The sequence below is a fragment of the Asterias amurensis genome, chromosome 10 (assembly GCF_032118995.1).
Source record: "Asterias amurensis chromosome 10, ASM3211899v1".
NCBI lineage: Eukaryota > Metazoa > Echinodermata > Asteroidea > Forcipulatida > Asteriidae > Asterias > Asterias amurensis.
The window spans coordinates 564,640-582,661 of record NC_092657.1 but is presented as its reverse complement, the minus strand read 5'-3'; the positions used below and the strand labels follow the sequence as shown (position 1 = coordinate 582,661).

At 39.6% G+C, this 18,022-nt stretch overlaps 2 protein-coding genes across 2 annotated transcripts in view; both read right to left on the bottom strand.

Annotated features, from left to right (window-relative positions):
* The window catches only part of LOC139942853 (MAM and LDL-receptor class A domain-containing protein 2-like), a 98,751-nt gene extending 93,753 nt beyond the window's left edge, over nt 1-4,998 (bottom strand). Inside the window, exons 1-6 of the mRNA XM_071939646.1 lie at nt 4,858-4,998; nt 4,022-4,284; nt 2,450-2,681; nt 1,897-2,019; nt 1,361-1,582; nt 593-999 (exon numbers count right to left, since the gene is read on the bottom strand). Of these exons, the coding sequence (XP_071795747.1) occupies nt 593-999; nt 1,361-1,582; nt 1,897-2,019; nt 2,450-2,681; nt 4,022-4,126 (1,089 nt within the window). The 5' untranslated portion in view covers nt 4,127-4,284; nt 4,858-4,998. The remainder of the gene's footprint in view (nt 1-592; nt 1,000-1,360; nt 1,583-1,896; nt 2,020-2,449; nt 2,682-4,021; nt 4,285-4,857) is intronic.
* LOC139943410 (MAM and LDL-receptor class A domain-containing protein 1-like) lies at nt 4,470-18,014 on the bottom strand. The gene is made up of 19 exons (XM_071940222.1): nt 17,829-18,014; nt 17,289-17,379; nt 17,006-17,143; nt 16,097-16,225; nt 15,457-15,675; nt 14,712-14,855; nt 13,821-14,086; nt 13,328-13,412; nt 12,804-12,950; nt 12,187-12,341; nt 11,551-11,740; nt 10,772-10,921; nt 8,054-8,337; nt 7,241-7,325; nt 6,189-6,362; nt 5,646-5,911; nt 5,292-5,382; nt 4,858-5,004; nt 4,470-4,495 (listed from the first exon to the last, which is right to left on the bottom strand). Exons 1-19 carry the CDS (start codon nt 17,973-17,975, stop codon nt 4,470-4,472), a joined length of 2,934 nt encoding a protein of 977 aa, XP_071796323.1. The 5' UTR covers nt 17,976-18,014.
* Nucleotides 18,015-18,022: the final 8 nt, after the last annotated feature.

The following is an 18,022-nucleotide window of genomic DNA, read 5'->3' as shown; positions in this document are numbered from 1 at the left end:
TTCACAGTCCGTAAGGATGTAGGCTTGGGTATCATCCACTAGGAGCCACCTACTCCTGGGGCTGAAACAGGGTTATCCCCTTCACAGTCCGTAAGGATGTAGGCTTGGGTATCATCCACTAGGAGCCACCTACTCCTGGGGCTGAAACAGGGCTACCCCCTTCACAGTCCGTAAGGATGTAGGCTTGGGTATCATTCACTAGGAGCCACCTACTCCTGGGGCTGAAACATGGTTATCCCCTTCACAGTCCGTAAGGATGTAGGCTTGGGTATCATCCAAATTAAAAAGGAGTCAGGTGGTGCGTTGAAATGTCAGCAGAGCATTCTTTAATCATGAAGAGAGAATGCCCTAGCTTGGATTGCTATCATAGGGCTCAATCCTATTTGTATGCGGGACATAATTCCAATGTAACCCCCACCCCCTTCACACAAACTGTTCCAATGTAACCCCCACTCCCTTCACACAAACTGTCTCCACTGAATACAAGATGCCAAGAGAAGTTGCATGGAAATACCAAGAAATACTCTTCTTTTACTTCGTTTTTTATAAAGTTACTAATAAAACACATTTTGGATATATTTTCTTTATTTACCTGAAATGGTCCAGAGACAGAGACTGGAAACTGACCCTTATACCATCTGTCATCCAAGGTTCCATACTTTGACCATCGTGGTTGTCCTAAATCGGTCTGATTTGGCCTGACGTACACATTCAATGTCTCAATATCAGCGCCATACATATGGTACCAGAACTCAACGCAGACTTTGCTGTTCTTTAAAATGAAATCACTCTCAAGACGAGCTCGGTCGTTCTGGACGGTCGATGACGTCTCAATGTAGATATACCATCCTTGAGTCGAGTCCATTGTGTGGTCGAAGGATGGGCCGGTGTCCGATGACGAGGTTGACCCTTGAACTCTTGTCCAGTCAAAGTTATCATCTTGGGCTTGGGTGTAGGAGCAGATGCCTTGCTCGAAGTCGCAATCATATGGAGATGGAACTGGAGTCAACAAATGTATTAATGTTACAATGTATTATTATTGTTAACTTTGGTTTTAATATTATTTACCCAGATGCAAATTTAACATCTATTGTTTTTTTTCTCGGTACTACTATAGGATATGAACTGCCTCTAGCTACCGCACAATCTCACTGGTCTAGTTGGTATGACACTGCTCTAGAATTGCAAAGGTTGTATCCCACCAAAACAATAAGCCTGTGATTTATTTACATGACTTAAGAAAGTACTGAGTATACAGTGGTACATATTGGTGTACATTTATATGGGTAAAACCAAATAATATAAATTTGAATTAAAATGAGTGTTATGGAAGAAAACAAGTTGTAAGAAAAGTTCCTACCTCCACACAGTCCGGATCTAACCAATACATCATCGATGGCGATATCACTAGTGAAGTTGAATCCAACCACACCAGCGATGATCAGCTGGTAATGCTGCAGTGGACTACTGACGTTCAAAGATAACTCATACCAAGCGTTACCTTGGTTACCAGCTACTGACTGGAGAAGGGTTCGGACTTGGCTGATGGGATCGTACTGGTATACATCCATCTGTTTGATACCTTCACAAGTAAAAGGAAAACACACAACATTTTTCTGGTTGAACAAAGAAAAAAATCACAAGAGCTGGATTTGACAGCTTTACGTCCCATCCGAAGGGCGCATCAATAATGGTTAAGTGTTCAAGAACACAAGTGCCACGACCAGGACTCAAACCCACACTCTGCTGATCAGAAACATCAGAGCTTGAGTCAGCTCGGCCACAATACATTACAAACAATTTCCAATAGAAGTACACATTGAAATGGCCTTGCCCTCTCAAAAATTAAACTCCAAGCCTAGTACTGATAAAGAAACAAGTAAAAATCTTCCTTACCTTCTCCGTACATATGATACCAGAATGTGAAGCAATCTCCTTGAGTAGGTTCAATAAGTTCACTGACGAGCCAAGCTTGTTGATCAACAAGAAAACCACTCGTCTCAAGGAAAACGTAGAATCCTGTTCAAACAAAAAACACCCCACAAGTTTATCAACAGCACAATTTCAATTTGTTGATAGGCGGAGAGAAGCGATTATGATACAGTGCCTTGCTCAAGGACACAAGTGCTACGACTGACCTGGGCCCACATTCATAGAGCTGCTAAGCACGAAAATTTGCTTAGCATAAATTTCTTCCTCGATAAAAACAGGATTACCAACCAAATTTTCATTTGTTGTGTATTGCTTGTTACTGGTATTCAGCTGTTGTTTGCTTATCTTGAAAATCTTGTGCAAATTTTGTTGGTAATCCTGTTTTAATCAAGAAAGAAATTTCATGCTAAGCAAATTTTTGTGCTTAGCGGCTCTATGAAATTGGGCCCAGGCCAAGATTCAGCCACCATAGACCGCTCAGCCACAACCCCAGTGTCTAGATAACAATACTACATACCATCAGTGGTTCCTTTAGTATGGTCAAATGATGGTCCGGTCTCCAGACTATCCGTAGAGCCACTGCCTCTAACAAAGTCTAGATCATCGAGTGTGATCTCGTTGGTCCATGAGCAGAAGCCATCTTCAAAATCGCAGTAACCGGTGAGAGGGCAGGCTCCGATCGTAATCTCCACGTCGTCAATGGCAACGTTACCTTGTAAGGTGGTGCCGACTGTCCCAACCAATGCAGCCTGCAAAGAAATAAATCAGTGACATTATTTTGTAAAGAGTGTCGAGGCATAATTGTTTTCTATTTTGGATAGTTTTGGCTTGAACAAAGAAACATTGACTAGAGCAGGGCCCAATTTCATAGAGCTGCTTAAGCACAAAATTCTGATTAGGCAAAATAATCCATAAAATCAGAATACCGGACAAGACTCCACTCAATTGTTATTTTAAGTAAACAATAGCTCAATACCAGTCACAAGCAATGTATATGGCATGAAATGTTGGCCAGTAACATGTGTAAAATAAGAAAGCTACATTATTTTCGTGCTTATTTTAACCCAGTTTTTTGCTTAAGCAGCTCTATGAAATTGGCCCCAGGATTTGAAACTGCGACCTCTGGATTAATGTGCCAGAGCTCTACATCTACCAACTGAGCCATCTACCCGTAATGTTGGCAGTTTCCTGTTTTATCAATATCTTTGTTCTAGGGTACCAGTCAGAAGCCATTCAACATGTAACTACCATGTAGCCACGGATCACACCCAGGTTTCTGATACAACCTGCAGGAGATAGATCACCTTAAGGGGATGCAACTTTTTAATTGATAAATCAAGTATAACCACAAGAGAAACGGACTGGTGGGTAAATGTTTCAACAACTTTGGGTTGAAGAAAAAATCATTTACTAGAGTGATTTGTGTTGTGACATCAATGTTAGCAAGTTAGATTGATACACAGTTAAGATCAAACTTAGCTCCTTGTAAAATTGGCCATTGTGCGTTCTCTATCGACAGATACTGTGCACTTTATACATTGTAGGTGCAGTTTATAGGTTTTCTCAGTCAATTTCGGCAAATAAGCATCTAATTTAACCACCAAGCTATTATATTTCGCGCGAAATCGAATGCTACTGAAAAGGGTCATTCAATTTCGTTTTATGATTGTCAAATGTAATGTTGCGTCATTCGATTTAACAAAAATAATAATTATTCAATTTAACAACTCATCAAAGCAGCATTCGAATTCGCGAAAAAGAATGACGATACGCTAAATTGAACAGAGTGCTAAAGGAATTTGACTTGACTGAAAACGAAATTGAATGACCGAATTCTGAATTTGAAACGCAGTAACAACTGGAGAGGCAAAACAGCTTTAATTCATCGGCATGAAAATGAAATTGACTGCTCATTTGCCGAATTTGAGAAAACCCATATTATTCTTATTACTATTAATGTCAATTACTCACCACAAATGGAGTCTCAGACTGCATCGTGACTCTCCCCAACCTCTCTACTCTGCACTTTATACATTGTAGGTGCAGTTTATTATTCTTCTTATTATTATTATTAATATCAATTACTCACCACAAATGGAGTCTCAGACTGCATCGTGACTCTCGCCAGCCTCCACAGATCTCCCTGATCAACACTTCTCTCCCACAACCTAGTACCCAGACTCGTTGTATTCATATCATACTGGAACACTTCAATGGAACCGACCCCGTTGCCATGGAGATAGTACCAGAATTGTAAACATTCTCCGTCTGGTATAGCGGGGAAGTCTGGATTGATGAGGATTGCTTTGTCACCGATCTGCTGCGTGGTCTCGTCAAGATAAGCAAAATGACCTGAAGGAAGAACATTGTTCAAAATCATTCAATAGTGCAGTCCTTTGTGACATTGACACCTTGGCCCAACTTCATAAAACCTGTAAGCACAAAAACATTCTAAGCACAAACAAATCTTGCTTAGCGAAAACAGGTTGTCAGCCAAAATTTACATAAATATTTCATTGTTGCGACTAGTGTCCCACTCATTTTTGCTTGACGAGAATGTACCCTAAGGTTGATTTCATAAAAACCTAAGATTTATCTGAATTGCCAATCAATCTTAGTTGCTAAGCAGAGTGTGGTGTCTCAAAGCGCTTCCGACATTATTACCCCTGGTCACTGGGCCTTAAATCATTCCTTAAACCATCTCAGCTCCCTGGGGAGTATACAGAATGGCATCATTGACAACTCAACTAAAGATGGAATATACTTCTTTAGAAGAATTCCACAGGAAACAGCTAGTAATGACCTAACCGTCAATATTTATCATGGAAGTTGTGCACCACTAATGCAAGAAATCAGCACAAGTGGATTGGTGCATTTGCGTAAAATTTTGCAGTTTTGACTGGTGGTCTGGTTCCAGCCTCTTACCTGTAACAGTTCCAGTGGTTTTATCAGGTAGATTACTACCAGGCTGACCCGGGTTGATTTCACGTCCTCTAGGTCTCGACCAATCAAAATCATCCAAGCTTGACTCTTGTGTCCATTCACAGAAGTCGTTTTCAAAATCACAAACACCTGAAAAAAACAAGTAGGAATGTTGTAAGAAATCAAGTCAGAATTTGCGATTCAGGTTATACTCGGACACAGGCCACCTAATTAATGTCTGAAAATAGTAAGACAAAGTAAAAAATTTTTTTTTAGAAAAAATAGAAAATATCGTTTCAGCAGCCATTAGTGCCCGCGATGGGCACTTTGTTACAAGCAGTTTGTGGCTGCTACGAGGACTATGCACAAATTTCTCGTCATGACTGGGGTCTAGCAAGTACTAATAACAAACACAAGGGGACAAATGATTGACTTACGTTGAGGTGGGCATGGTCCTTCTGAATACATAATGTCATCAAGTCCAATGTCACTGTAAAAGTTGCTGCCAATCACACCTTCAAAGGTTATCTAATAAATAATAAGAAGAAAGATAAGAAAATAGTAATCACAAAGAACTTGTTTCAAGTTAGTACAAAAAGCTGCACTTACAGCAGGATTTGCTGCAAGTCCGTAAAACAGATACGCACTCAACAATAAGAAGTTGATTGCAGTCACATAGAACTTTTGTGAAACAAATTGAGCAATCAGCACTCACATCAACTTTTTCTTTAACAATCTTAAGAAATTTGCACTCAAATATAATTTTTCTTAAAAGAATTTGAAATACTCACAAAGAAATCTTGGTTACTATTGATAGTTCTTTGTCCTAACAACCAATCGCCATCCTGTTCACCTAGCTTTGACCATAATGTCGTCTCAGTCCCAGTGGATATAACAGTCATCAACATCCTTAGCTCTCCCATGGAGCTACCGGTCATGTGATACCAGAATGATAGACAGTTGCCAAGGAGACTTGTTGGTGATAAGACACGAGTGACGAGGCGAGCTCGTTCCAGAGAGACACGTGGAGAGGACGCCTCAATGTACAGATAGAAACCTGAAGGCAAAAAGGATCTTTCAAATATTTATTATTGAAAATTTACGCATTTCGTTTTCTGATGACCTTTTTAGACTTGATGTTTAGATTTTTAAGTTTTGAGATTAAGTTCTTATGGCTTCTGACTAGCACCTCCAAACAACAATTTTGACAAAATATTAAGACTGCCAAAATTAGGGCTAGATATCTCAGATGATAGAGTGCAGGCACAGGTTCAAATCCCACTCCGATCAACTTGTCTTAGTTCAGCCCAAAACCTATTGAATCTCAACCATACCTGAGCCTGTTGTATGATCTCCAGTTGGTCCTGTGTCAATAGAGGGGGTGCTTCCCTGATAGCGCGTCCAATCAAAACCATCATCCCTTGCTTGTTGCCAATCGCAGAGTGATGTCTCAAAGTCACATGTTGCATTGATACCGTACCGGATAGGATCGGCTGTACTTGGTTGCACTGGAAATGGATTAAGCAAAAGAGGAAAACAATTTAATTGTTTTTTTTGGGGAGGAAACACCAACTTGCTGAGTAGATTATGTTCTTCGAAAACTTGTCTTGATATATATTCTACTACCACAGTGTAGATTTTCTTGAATTCGGGAGACTTCTTAGTTCTGAAAAAGAACTTTCCTGCTTAATAACTATTAGGGCGGGAGATAGGAATATATATTTGGTTTGCGGTAACACCATGTGTGTATCTACTTGCCAGGTAGAGTTTGTTCTTAATGGTAGTAGATGTTCGGGGGTTTGGCAGAGACTTCTCAGTTCTGAAAAGAACCGTCCTGGGAATACTACTTTAGCTTATAGAATCTCAACCGTGTTTAACTACTTTGTTTACTTTCTGCTTAGATGTAGTTTTCAGTATATTTAAATTGTGGTTTATTATTAGTAATGCGGTTTTCTGATTAATTAATATTTCCAGTAGTTTATTTATGATTGTGTGTTATTTATTTTTCTTTCTGTATTGCATGTATTCAAACAGAGTTTCCTACATGGTGGGACAAATAAAAATTGAATTGAATTGAATTGAATTGTAATTAACTGCACTACCGCGGAATCAGTTCTTAAATTGGTCTCAAGGTTTCGACCAGCTTGCTTTAGTCATCGTCAGGAGAGGTAGGAAATCGGCCGGGACTACTACTTGCGCTTTAGAATCGAGGGTACTTCTTGTTATTAACTTCACTATTTCTGGAGTGAGTTCTTGACTGGTCTCAAAGTTTTGAGTAGCTTGTCATCTCTAGTTATCATCAGACCAAATATACAAGTTTTCTTGTCAATAACTTTGTGCATTGCACTTTGTGTTCTCAAATATAATTGAAACTATTAATATTTACCATCGCACATTCCGGGAGTAACTTGAATGTCATCAATTGCAATATCTCCGGAAAATGACTTCCCGACGACTCCTTCAAAGATGAGCTTTCAAGAAAGGATTCCAAAAGTATTAAAGAACATTTCATTGAGAAAATAGAATGGTCTGTTGCAAACTACTTACCAATTCTCACTTAGGACTAGCCTTGCGTTTTAAACAACCCGTAAAGAAAATTAATTTTGGTCGTAACCAATACATCGATATGTGTTAGCACTGTATACTCAGTACTTTCCCGAGTCCTGTTAAAAAATATCACAGGCATGTTACTCGGGTGGGATTCAAACCCACGACCCTTGCAATCCTAGAGCAGTGTCTTACCAATTAGACTAGCGAGGTTGCCCGGTAGCTAGAGGCAGTTCGAATCCTATGTTTTTGGCAGCAATGGTACCGCAACATACATTCTTTATCCCCGTTGCAAATTTAACATCTCTTATCGTAAAGAGTCCAAGGACAAGTCTTTTAAGTTAAGACTATCTTTGTGAAATGAAACCCGCGGCACAAATGTAAAGGGCATTGATATGAAACTAGGAGAGGTTTATAGCAACACCATGTGAATATCTCTTTAGAGTACTGTACGTTCTGAAAAGAACAGGTGGTTAACAAATCAGCATTTCACATGGTTTTACAACAAACCTGTCTTAGTTATACATCCACCATGCAAAGTTTCCTATTTTGCATGAATAATTCATGCAAAGTTTCCTTCTTGGCATGAATAATTCATGTAAAATGTGCTATTGTAAGGAATATTTATTATTATTTTTAATACTAGACCTACCTGGTATCGATCCCCATCACTCAATCCAACCTGGCCATATTTCCAGTCCGTCTCGTTAACGCTCTGTTCATCTGATAAGTACCACACCGTACTATCATACTCTATCGATCCACCATTCAACCCCCTCTTAAACACAATCAACTCCCCGATATCAACACCATACATGTGATACCAGAAGCTGAGGCAGGAACCAGACCCTGATGATGAAGGGAAGAAGCTGCTTGTAAGACGAGCGTAGTCTCCGGAGAGTCTTGGAGAACTCGTCTCGATGTACAGGAAGGAACCTAAGGAGTAATCAAAGGTAGTTATTCACATTGTATTTAACTGATCACTTGAGTCTAACAAGTTAAATGAGTAGCTGCTTGTAAAACGAGTGAAGTCTCCGAGGAGTCTTGGTGAACTCGTCTCGATGTACAGGAAGGAACCTAAGGAGTAATCAAAGGTGGTTATTCACATTGTCTTTAACTGATCACTTGAGTCTAACAAGCTAAATGAGTAGCTGCTTGTAAGACGAGTGTAGTCTCCAGGGAGTCTTGGGGAACTCGTCTCGATGTACAGGAATGAACCTAAGGAGTAATCAAAGGTAGTTATTCACAATGTATTTAACTGATCACTTGAGTCTAACAAGCTAAATGAGTAGCTGCTTGTAAAACGAGTGAAGTCTCCGAGGAGTCTTGGTGAACTCGTCGCGATGTACAGGAAGGAACCTAAGGAGTAATCAAAGGTGGTTATTCACATTGTCTTTAACTGATCACTTGAGTCTAACAAGTTAAATGAGTAGCTGCTTGTAAAACGAGTGAAGTCTCCGAGGAGTCTTGGTGAACTCGTCTCGATGTACAGGAAGGAACCTAAGGAGTAATCAAAGGTGGTTATTCACAATGTCTTTAACTGATCACTTTAGTCTACAAATATGTGATTCGAACAAGCTATATGAGTAGCTGCTTGTAAGACGAGCGTAGTCTCCGGAGAGTCTTGGGGAACTCGTCTCGATGTACAGGAAGGAACCTAAGGAGTAATCAAAGGTAGTTATTCACAATGTATTTAACTGATCACTTGAGTCTAACAAGCTAAATAAGTAGCTGTAAGACGAGTGTAGTCTCCAGGGAGTCTTGGAGAACTCGTCTCGATGTACAGGAAGGAACCAAAGGTGGTTATTCACATTGTCTTTAACTGATCACTTGAGTCTAACAAGCTAAATGAGTAGCTGCTTGTAAAACGAGTGAAGTCTCCGAGGAGTCTTGGTGAACTCGTCTCGATGTACAGGAAGGAACCTAAGGAGTAATCAAAGGTGGTTATTCACAATGTCTTTAACTGATCACTTTAGTCTACAAATATGTGATTCGAACAAGCTATATGAGTAGCTGCTTGTAAGACGAGCGTAGTCTCCGGAGAGTCTTGGGGAACTCGTCTCGATGTACAGGAAGGAACCTAAGGAGTAATCAAAGGTGGTTATTCACATTGTCTTTAACTGATCACTTGAGTCTAACAAGCTAAATGAGTAGCTGCTTGTAAAACGAGTGAAGTCTCCGAGGAGTCTTGGTGAACTCGTCTCGATGTACAGGAATGAACCTAAGGAGTAATCAAAGGTGGTTATTCACATTGTCTTTAACTGATCACTTGAGTCTAACAAGTTAAATGAGTAGCTGCTTGTAAGACGAGTGTAGTCTCCAGGGAGTCTTGGGGAACTCGTCTCGATGTACAGGAAGGAACCTAAGGAGTAATCAAAGGTGGTTATTCACATTGTCTTTAACTGATCACTTGAGTCTAACAAGTTAAATGAGTAGCTGCTTGTAAAACGAGTGAAGTCTCCGAGGAGTCTTGGTGAACTCGTCTCGATGTACAGGAATGAACCTAAGGAGTAATCAAAGGTGGTTATTCACATTGTCTTTAACTGATCACTTGAGTCTAACAAGTTAAATGAGTAGCTGCTTGTAAGACGAGTGTAGTCTCCAGGGAGTCTTGGGGAACTCGTCTCGATGTACAGGAAGGAACCTAAGGAGTAATCAAAGGTGGTTATTCACATTGTCTTTAACTGATCACTTGAGTCTAACAAGTTAAATGAGTAGCTGCTTGTAAAACGAGTGAAGTCTCCGAGGAGTCTTGGTGAACTCGTCTCGATGTACAGGAATGAACCTAAGGAGTAATCAAAGGTGGTTATTCACAATGTCTTTAACTGATCACTTGAGTCTAAGGAAAGAACCTAAGAAGAAATCAAAATTACCTTATTTATTTATTTATAGGATGTCATGGCTGAGTGGTTTAGTGCATCAAATCCAAGTTCTTGTTAAGTCATCAGAGTGTGAGTTTGAAATTCCGGGCGTTATACTTGTGCCCTTGAGCAAGATGCTTTACTATAATTGCTTCCCTCAACCCAGGGGTATAAAATGATAGGGAGAGAGGTTGATATTGAGTATGAAAAAGCATTTTGAGCGCTACAGTTACCCAGGTTGTACTCTTTAGGGAGCTGACAAAAACTAAAGGATTGTTATTGACCCAATGACCACACAATAATGAAAAGCACATTAAGACGGTTATTGTAAATTGCGCTATAAGAACTAGTTACTATTATTCATACCATCTCTATTAAACTGATCATTTGGGTCCACATATAATTATTTAAAACATACACCAACATGAAATAGAAACAATGAAGACATTTGAAGAAAAGGACATAATCCTTAAAAAATATGAAACAATCTTCCTGAGAGAGAAACTAACCTGGAGAGCAAGCGCCAGTTGATCCACATGTATGATCCTCACTTGGGCCAGTGAAGTCACTTGTTGTGGCGCTATTTAAACGAACCCAATCAAAGATATCATCCTGACTGTTAAACCACACGCAGGTATCGCTCTCAAAATCACAAGTTCCTGGGAAAGGAAAATCATAAAATATTGAGGTTTACTTTAAGCAAACTGCTCAACAGTTTATTGGGATGAAAATTATGAAGTAAGCCCCCAGAAACATGAAGAAGGAAATGCCATTTAAAACAACATGACGAAAAAAAACCAAACAATCAAAACAACTTGAAAAAGAAAAAAACCAATGAAACAACTTAAAGAAGAAAAGAAGGTTTGAAAATCAAGATTGTTTGGATTTCTAGTGATTGGATGTGAAGGCCCTGTGAAAGGAAGCAAGTACATGTACAGGACAGGCAAGGATGGAAAACAAAGTCAAAGAATTGTTGTGAAAACCATAGGAATTTTTTCAAGAAAGTAGACTTTTGTAATAAATTGTCCTCTAGGACCCTGGTTGGAATCCAGCTGGGGGCACTATGTGGATTTGGTTTTCAGTCTCTAACTGACTGCTTGAGTTTTCCGTGGATTAATTCTTTGGGGTTTTCCTCCCACATCTAAAACTGAAACTTTTTTCCTTGTCTTCTCTTCATTGGTTTCTTGGCTAGTAAAGTTCGCATTTATGAGTATCCTTGGCTTCAAGAATAAATGAAATTAAATTAAATGAAAAGAAATTAAACACAATGATATTTGTGTAATCTCACCCTGATCTGCACATGGTCCAGCCCTCTTAGATACATCATCAATAGCGATATCACTCCGTTCACCGCTACCAACCTCACTCTCAAACACCATCTGGTAGACGGTAGAACTGGTATACTCCACCTCTCCAGTAAACCATAGGTCACCATGGTTACCACTCATTGACCAGAGGGTTGCTGGGTCTCCATTGGCCTAGGGTGAAGAAGAAAAACCAAATATGAAACAGCATGATAAATTTTGAACATTCAAAATGGAATTGGAAACTTTGAAATTAAAGATTATGCCGGTTTGCAAGATCATCACAGAAACATCTTTTGATGACTTGAACTGGCAGTAAGAAACGGCTGATAATGGAACAAATCAATGTTTCCATCATATTTCTTACTAAGCCTGGGTGACTAGTGTTAAAGTTATAGTACTGTTGATTGCATAGTTGAGTTGCAACAACCACTTTTACCAACTCAATTAATCTTGCTACCACGACTACTATAAAAATAGTCGCTCACGACTATTCACATCAATATATTTTAACAACAGGTCTACTTCTTACCGCCAGCACTATGGTGTAAATATTAACAATTCCTTTGAGAGTTTTTTCTTCAAAAATGGAGGAAATAAACCTGAAGAAAACAACTAACCTTTACTCTAAGTGTCCCCATTTGATCTCCATACATATGATAAAAGAATCTCCAACATGACGTTTGAGTGCTCTGATCTGGAACAAATGGTGAGGTGATTAATCGAGCCACGTCTCCTGGCCGTTGGTTGCTGGCCTCAGCATACATGTAGTTACCTTTAGAAAAATAAATAAATACAGGGATTTATAAATAATTTAAGACGCATAAACATAAAGATAACTTTACTCGATCTTTCATAGATATAGCGAAGCACTTACTATTTTATAATTATTTGATCACATCCAAGTTGAGAGCTTTGCGATAACACTATGGGAACAACTCCTTTGACTAGTATTGGTTCTACAAAGAATTATTGGTTAACCACTCCATAACCATAGCAACTCCATAACAACTCCATGGTGTTACAGCAAACCTCTCTTAGTTATACTTCCACCAGGAAGTTTCCAAATCCTATATGCCCAAGTTTACGATACAAACTAGGAAGCCCTAGGAAGAGGTGGCAATATTCCCCTAGTGACAGCCAAAATCAGTTTAGTGTAGCTCTCACCTTGAAGTGGCTGTCTGGCTTGGTGATGTTAGGTAAACAAAAATAATAATAAGTATTGAAAGCCTTTTACCTGTTGCTGAGCTGTACGTCACATCAACCGATGGTCCGGTGAGAGCTGTGCGAGTCCGTCCAGCATTGACAGACCAGTCAAAATCATCGCTAGTATCCTGAGTGTAGCTACAGAGGTCAGTCCCTTCAAAGTCACAAAGGTTGGGGGCTATAGGCAAAAAGACAAACAGAATCACAAAGTTTAGCGTCAAGTTGTAAACTTCTTTGCTAGTACATAAGAATCTTCACATTCATTGGTAGAGCAATAGAGATAACCTTTTTCAAAGTAACAGAGACTTACATGTAGGGAACTGTACTTTGAAAATATGCGTCTTGCTAATCGAGTGAAAATCAACTCTTCTCCTCTTAGTTGTTCGTTCCTCTATTTCACAATGTTTTCATGGAGTTCTCCTCTTACTAGCCAGAACCTAAAGTGTTGTTGTTGTTTTCATTGTAATGTAGGCTTCTACTGAAAACAGCCCAAGACTATCTTGGGTGTCTGTGTGTAGTGTGGTTTAATCTCAAGGAATATTCAATAAGACTTACCTTCACAAGGCCCTGGGTAGACCTTAATGTCATCTATTGCGATATCACTCAGGAAGCTTATACCAACGACGCCTTCAAATACATACTGCATCAAACACAACAAAAACACTTGTACCATTAATGTCCAAATAGCTTTATTTTAGGCTATTTCATTTAAATTTCTCTGAACAAATTGGAAATCAGACTAAATTAGGAAGAATATCAATCTTGCGATTGGGATACGGCCAACTGTTTGTGATGTAGTCATTCCTTCACCATACAAGAAACTCAACTACAAGTAAGATCCAGGCCTGGAATTACTTGCAGGTCACAGAGGCAATGTCCTCCGTTGCCCCTGGTCTTGGCCTTGGTGCCCCTTCAAAAGTTTCCAACTGACTTTAAGATTTTCCAGTGGAAGTGCCCTTTGCAAAATGAAAATGGCCTTGCCCTTTTAAAGATGAAATTCCAGGCCTGAAGATCCCTAACTACTATATTCCGTTTCCACGACACCTACCTTATAAGCAGTTGCCATGGTAACAGTGACTCTTCCCTGGTACCATGCATCATCCTTGGTGCCAACCCTAGACCATATTGGTATACCAAGTCCAGTCCCATCCACTGCGGCATAGACGTTCAACGCATCGATGTCATCCCCATACATGTGATACCAGAATTCTAGACAAGTCTCTGGCGTTGGGGGCGCTATGTCACTCTCTAACCTTGCTTTCTCACCAGCGACTCGTGGAGAGGAAGTTTCAATGTAGATGTAGAACCCTGCGGCTGTGTGCAGAACATTTTGAACAAAATCAATTATTTATAGACATTGAAAATAACATGAGATAATCATCACTACAAATAAAGATCATTAGCATTATTCACTTTACCGCAAGACTATACCTAAATGGAATTGACTTCATTCTGACATTCGTTCTGCACTCAACATCAACACATTCAAGTGAGCCTTTGACACACTGCTGGATGTGGCAAATTTTGTTTCAATGGCCCACCCAAATATTTCACTGCTGGGCGCCCTGACCCTATACGGCGATAACCTTATGGGTGATTGTACGTGTACAGATACAAATACAGATAGGAAAGTAAAGCTAATCAATCGTATTTATAAATTTGTCAGAGTAAACTCATTTCCATCCTCTAGTTTAAATATTCAAAACGTATATTTTATCAAAGTGCCCAAATCTAATACTTAACAACATAAAGCATTTTTCAAAAAACATAACTTTTGTTTTCTCCGAGTAAAACTTATCTCTGAACTGGCAACTATGGCTACATCTCCAGCTGGATTGACCTGTCATCATGCAATAAAGTATAGGACATCCTTAGCAACACCCTTAGAAACAGTCGTAGCCGTAGCTGTGGCTGCCAATTTGGATATGACCTTACTTACCTGTTCCAGTTGTGTGATCCACAGTTGGTCCAGTATCAATGGACGGTGTTGAGGCACTTGATCTCAACCAATCAAAATCATCGTCAGTTGCATCAGTGTAAGTACACATGCCCGATTCAAAATCACAGTCCAATTGAGAAGGGGCTGAATAAGAATAAAACAAATATGTGTAACTCCCTAACACTAAACATTTCAGTCCATTTGAGAATCACCTGAATAGAAATCTGTAACTGATAAATATCTCTATGAGTTCTAATTTCATCAGTATGCTTTGATCGTCTTCAGAAGACCAGTAGCTCCCTAATTCCGAAATAAATGTCCAAATGAGAAGCGGCCAAGTAGGAACAAAGAAGATGTGTTACAATAATCCATGATTTTTGAAATCTTGTGGTCAAACTTCAACTACACTCTCCTTGCTTACATGTACGTTGTCTTCAAAACTGCAATGATTTTTCAATGTTTATTTTACATTTTATCATCAATGTTTAGACATGTAAATTTTCCATTTCTTTTTCTTCTTTTTAATAGACAATAAATGAATTGAATTGATCTACAATCTTTGCTTTAACGTTATTTCCTTGTTTTTGTCCAAATCTTGGCTCAGATCTTGGTGTTCAGTTCCGGGCTTCGTTTGATGTTTGAAACATCTCCACAAAAAGCACACTGCTCTAAAAAGGAGTCCAAGCCAGAGCCGGGATCTACAGAGGTCAAGGGCCCTCACCCAACCTGATCCCTAATTTCTTACCTAAACAAGCACCATCAGACAGCCCTGTATCATCTACAGCAATCGTTGCGTTGGTGTTAGCGCCCTCAACGCCTTCCAGATAGACCTGAAACTCTCCACTGCTAGTGACGGTTACTGATTCTTCATGCCAGATGTTACCATGGTCACCATTCTCGGTGAGAAGTAACGTCAATGTTCCTGTAGCTGTGTCCTTCTTGTACACATTAAATGTACCAACTCCTAAACATAAAAAAAAGAAAAAGGTTTCATTAACAAAACTCATGTTTACAACCTCACCTCTCCTTATAAAAATTAGAAATAATTGATAATAAGACACAAGGGAAACTGACTGGGTAAGTTTTTAAATGATTCGGGTTGAACAAAGAAAATATTGACTAGGGCAGGAGTGAACCAACGACCTCCGGATTGGCATGCCGATGCTCTACCAACTGAGCTATCTATTCTTTTGTTGGCCTGCTCCCTTATTTGTCAATGTCTTTATTTGGGGTGCCAGTCAGCAGCCATTCCATGTGTTACTGCCTTGTAGCCAGGGATCACACCCAAGTTTCTGATACAACCTGGGAAGCGGCAACAGAGGGATCACTTTAAGGGGGATGCAATTTTTTATTTCAGATATTGTAATAAAAAAAAAGTTACTTACCAGTGCCAATCATGGAGAGCCAGAAGTTGAAACAACTCGAGCCACTTGAAGATGGACTAAAGTGCTCGCTGCTTAGCCAAGCTTTCTTGCCTGTTGGTACAGTACTACTTTCAATCAGCATGTAATAACCTGAAAAGGAATTGACATATAATCAATGTATAATCAATTGATCTGAACTCTGCAATCAATACATCAAAGTGTTTCATCATCTTTAAAAATCTACCTATTGTTGTCAGTACATAATGGACAGTGCCAGTCAACTTCTTGAAAACTTTGTGAAGGAAACGCTTAAATGCCTTTTGATTTTTTTTACTTTTTTAAAAAGTAGCTAGACACACAAGGCCTGAAAGCCACTTCAAGGTGTGGGCTACAATTAGTGTTTTCCAGAGGCCGTTGCCACCTACTCTTAGAGCTGAAACAGGGTTACTCCTTTTACAGTCCGTACGAATGTAGGCTTGGGTATCATCACTTCGAAGCCTGGCAGGTAGAGCAGAAAGCACTACCTCCCCAATTTTACGTAGCAAGTGTCACGACCGTGACTCGAACCCACACCCTGCTGATCAAACACCAGAGCTTGAATCCGGTGCTCTTAACCGCTCGGCCATGACACGCCACAAAGAGTGAGTCCCAATGTATGATAGCATGAGCATTATCATTGTCTTAAGATTCTTGTGCCTACTTTTGCTTGAATTTAAAGAATTCTGTGCAGTAGGAGACTATTATGTTCTTTTATCAACCTCAAAAGTTTGTTGCTGTTTTCCCAAAAGTAAAAACTACATTCAGCTGGATCTTCCACAAGTGATGTTTATCGTATCTGTCTTGATAATGTTTCAGCATAATATTGCCCAAAACCAACCTATGTACCTACCTTCAAAGTGAAGACGACAACTAGTTCAGTTTGAAACTTACCTTGATCGTTATCATTGGTGTGATCAGTGGGCGGGGCCATAGATGAGGCGTCGGCTCCTCGAGTCCTAACAAAGTCAAAATCATCCAGTAACACTTCATTCACCCAACCGCAAGTATCAGACTCAAAATCACAAAAACCTGGCGGAAAGAGAAAATAAATATCCAGTGAATTTTCAGAAATGATTAGTTTAAGGCGAGTGCAGAAGTTATATCTCTGAGAATGTAGTATTATTTAAAACATTCGCATAGTAATTAGCATAGTTTTGAATATTCATGTACCTACCTGGAGGGTCACATGGTCCTACAGTGATATCAACATCATCCAGTGCTATTTCACCGCTTTGACTGGTACCTAGCACTCCTTCAAATACAGCCTGCAAACGAGAAAAAGACAACAATATTTCAAGGGACCTTTTCCACCATGACCAACTTTATACCTTGTTTGTTATGTGCAAATCTGGGAACGTATTTTCAATCTTTCCAATTCCAATGTTGTGTAACCCTTTAGGTTTGAAACTTACATGTATCGATGAAAAAAGAAAAAACTACCACCTGTAAGGAATGTTGAAAAACAAATGTGAGCGCAGAGCATGAAAGCCTGTGAGCATGAAAGCTTGCGAGCGTGATGCCTGCTTACATACATTTATCTTTGGTTTTAAAAGCCCTACTCTGTAATCTGGGGAATTCTACATGGTTTTATCTGCATGTTTTTATGGATTTGATCCGAGTCATAAAACAACTCCAAAACAACAACAAGAAAACGGATTACCAATGAAATTTTGAGAAATTACATGCCTGCACCTCTGTCTTTCCCTTTACTTACCCTGAACTCCATCGTATCATTCATCAATGTGATCGTTCCGTATCGCCACAAGTCATCCTGGTCCCCTGTCTTCTCATATAACACTGGTCCCAACACACCATCAACGATAGTATAGACCCTCAGAGCTCCGACATTAACTCCGTGCATGTGGTACCAGAATTTCAGACATTCACCGATCGGAGACGGTTGGAAGT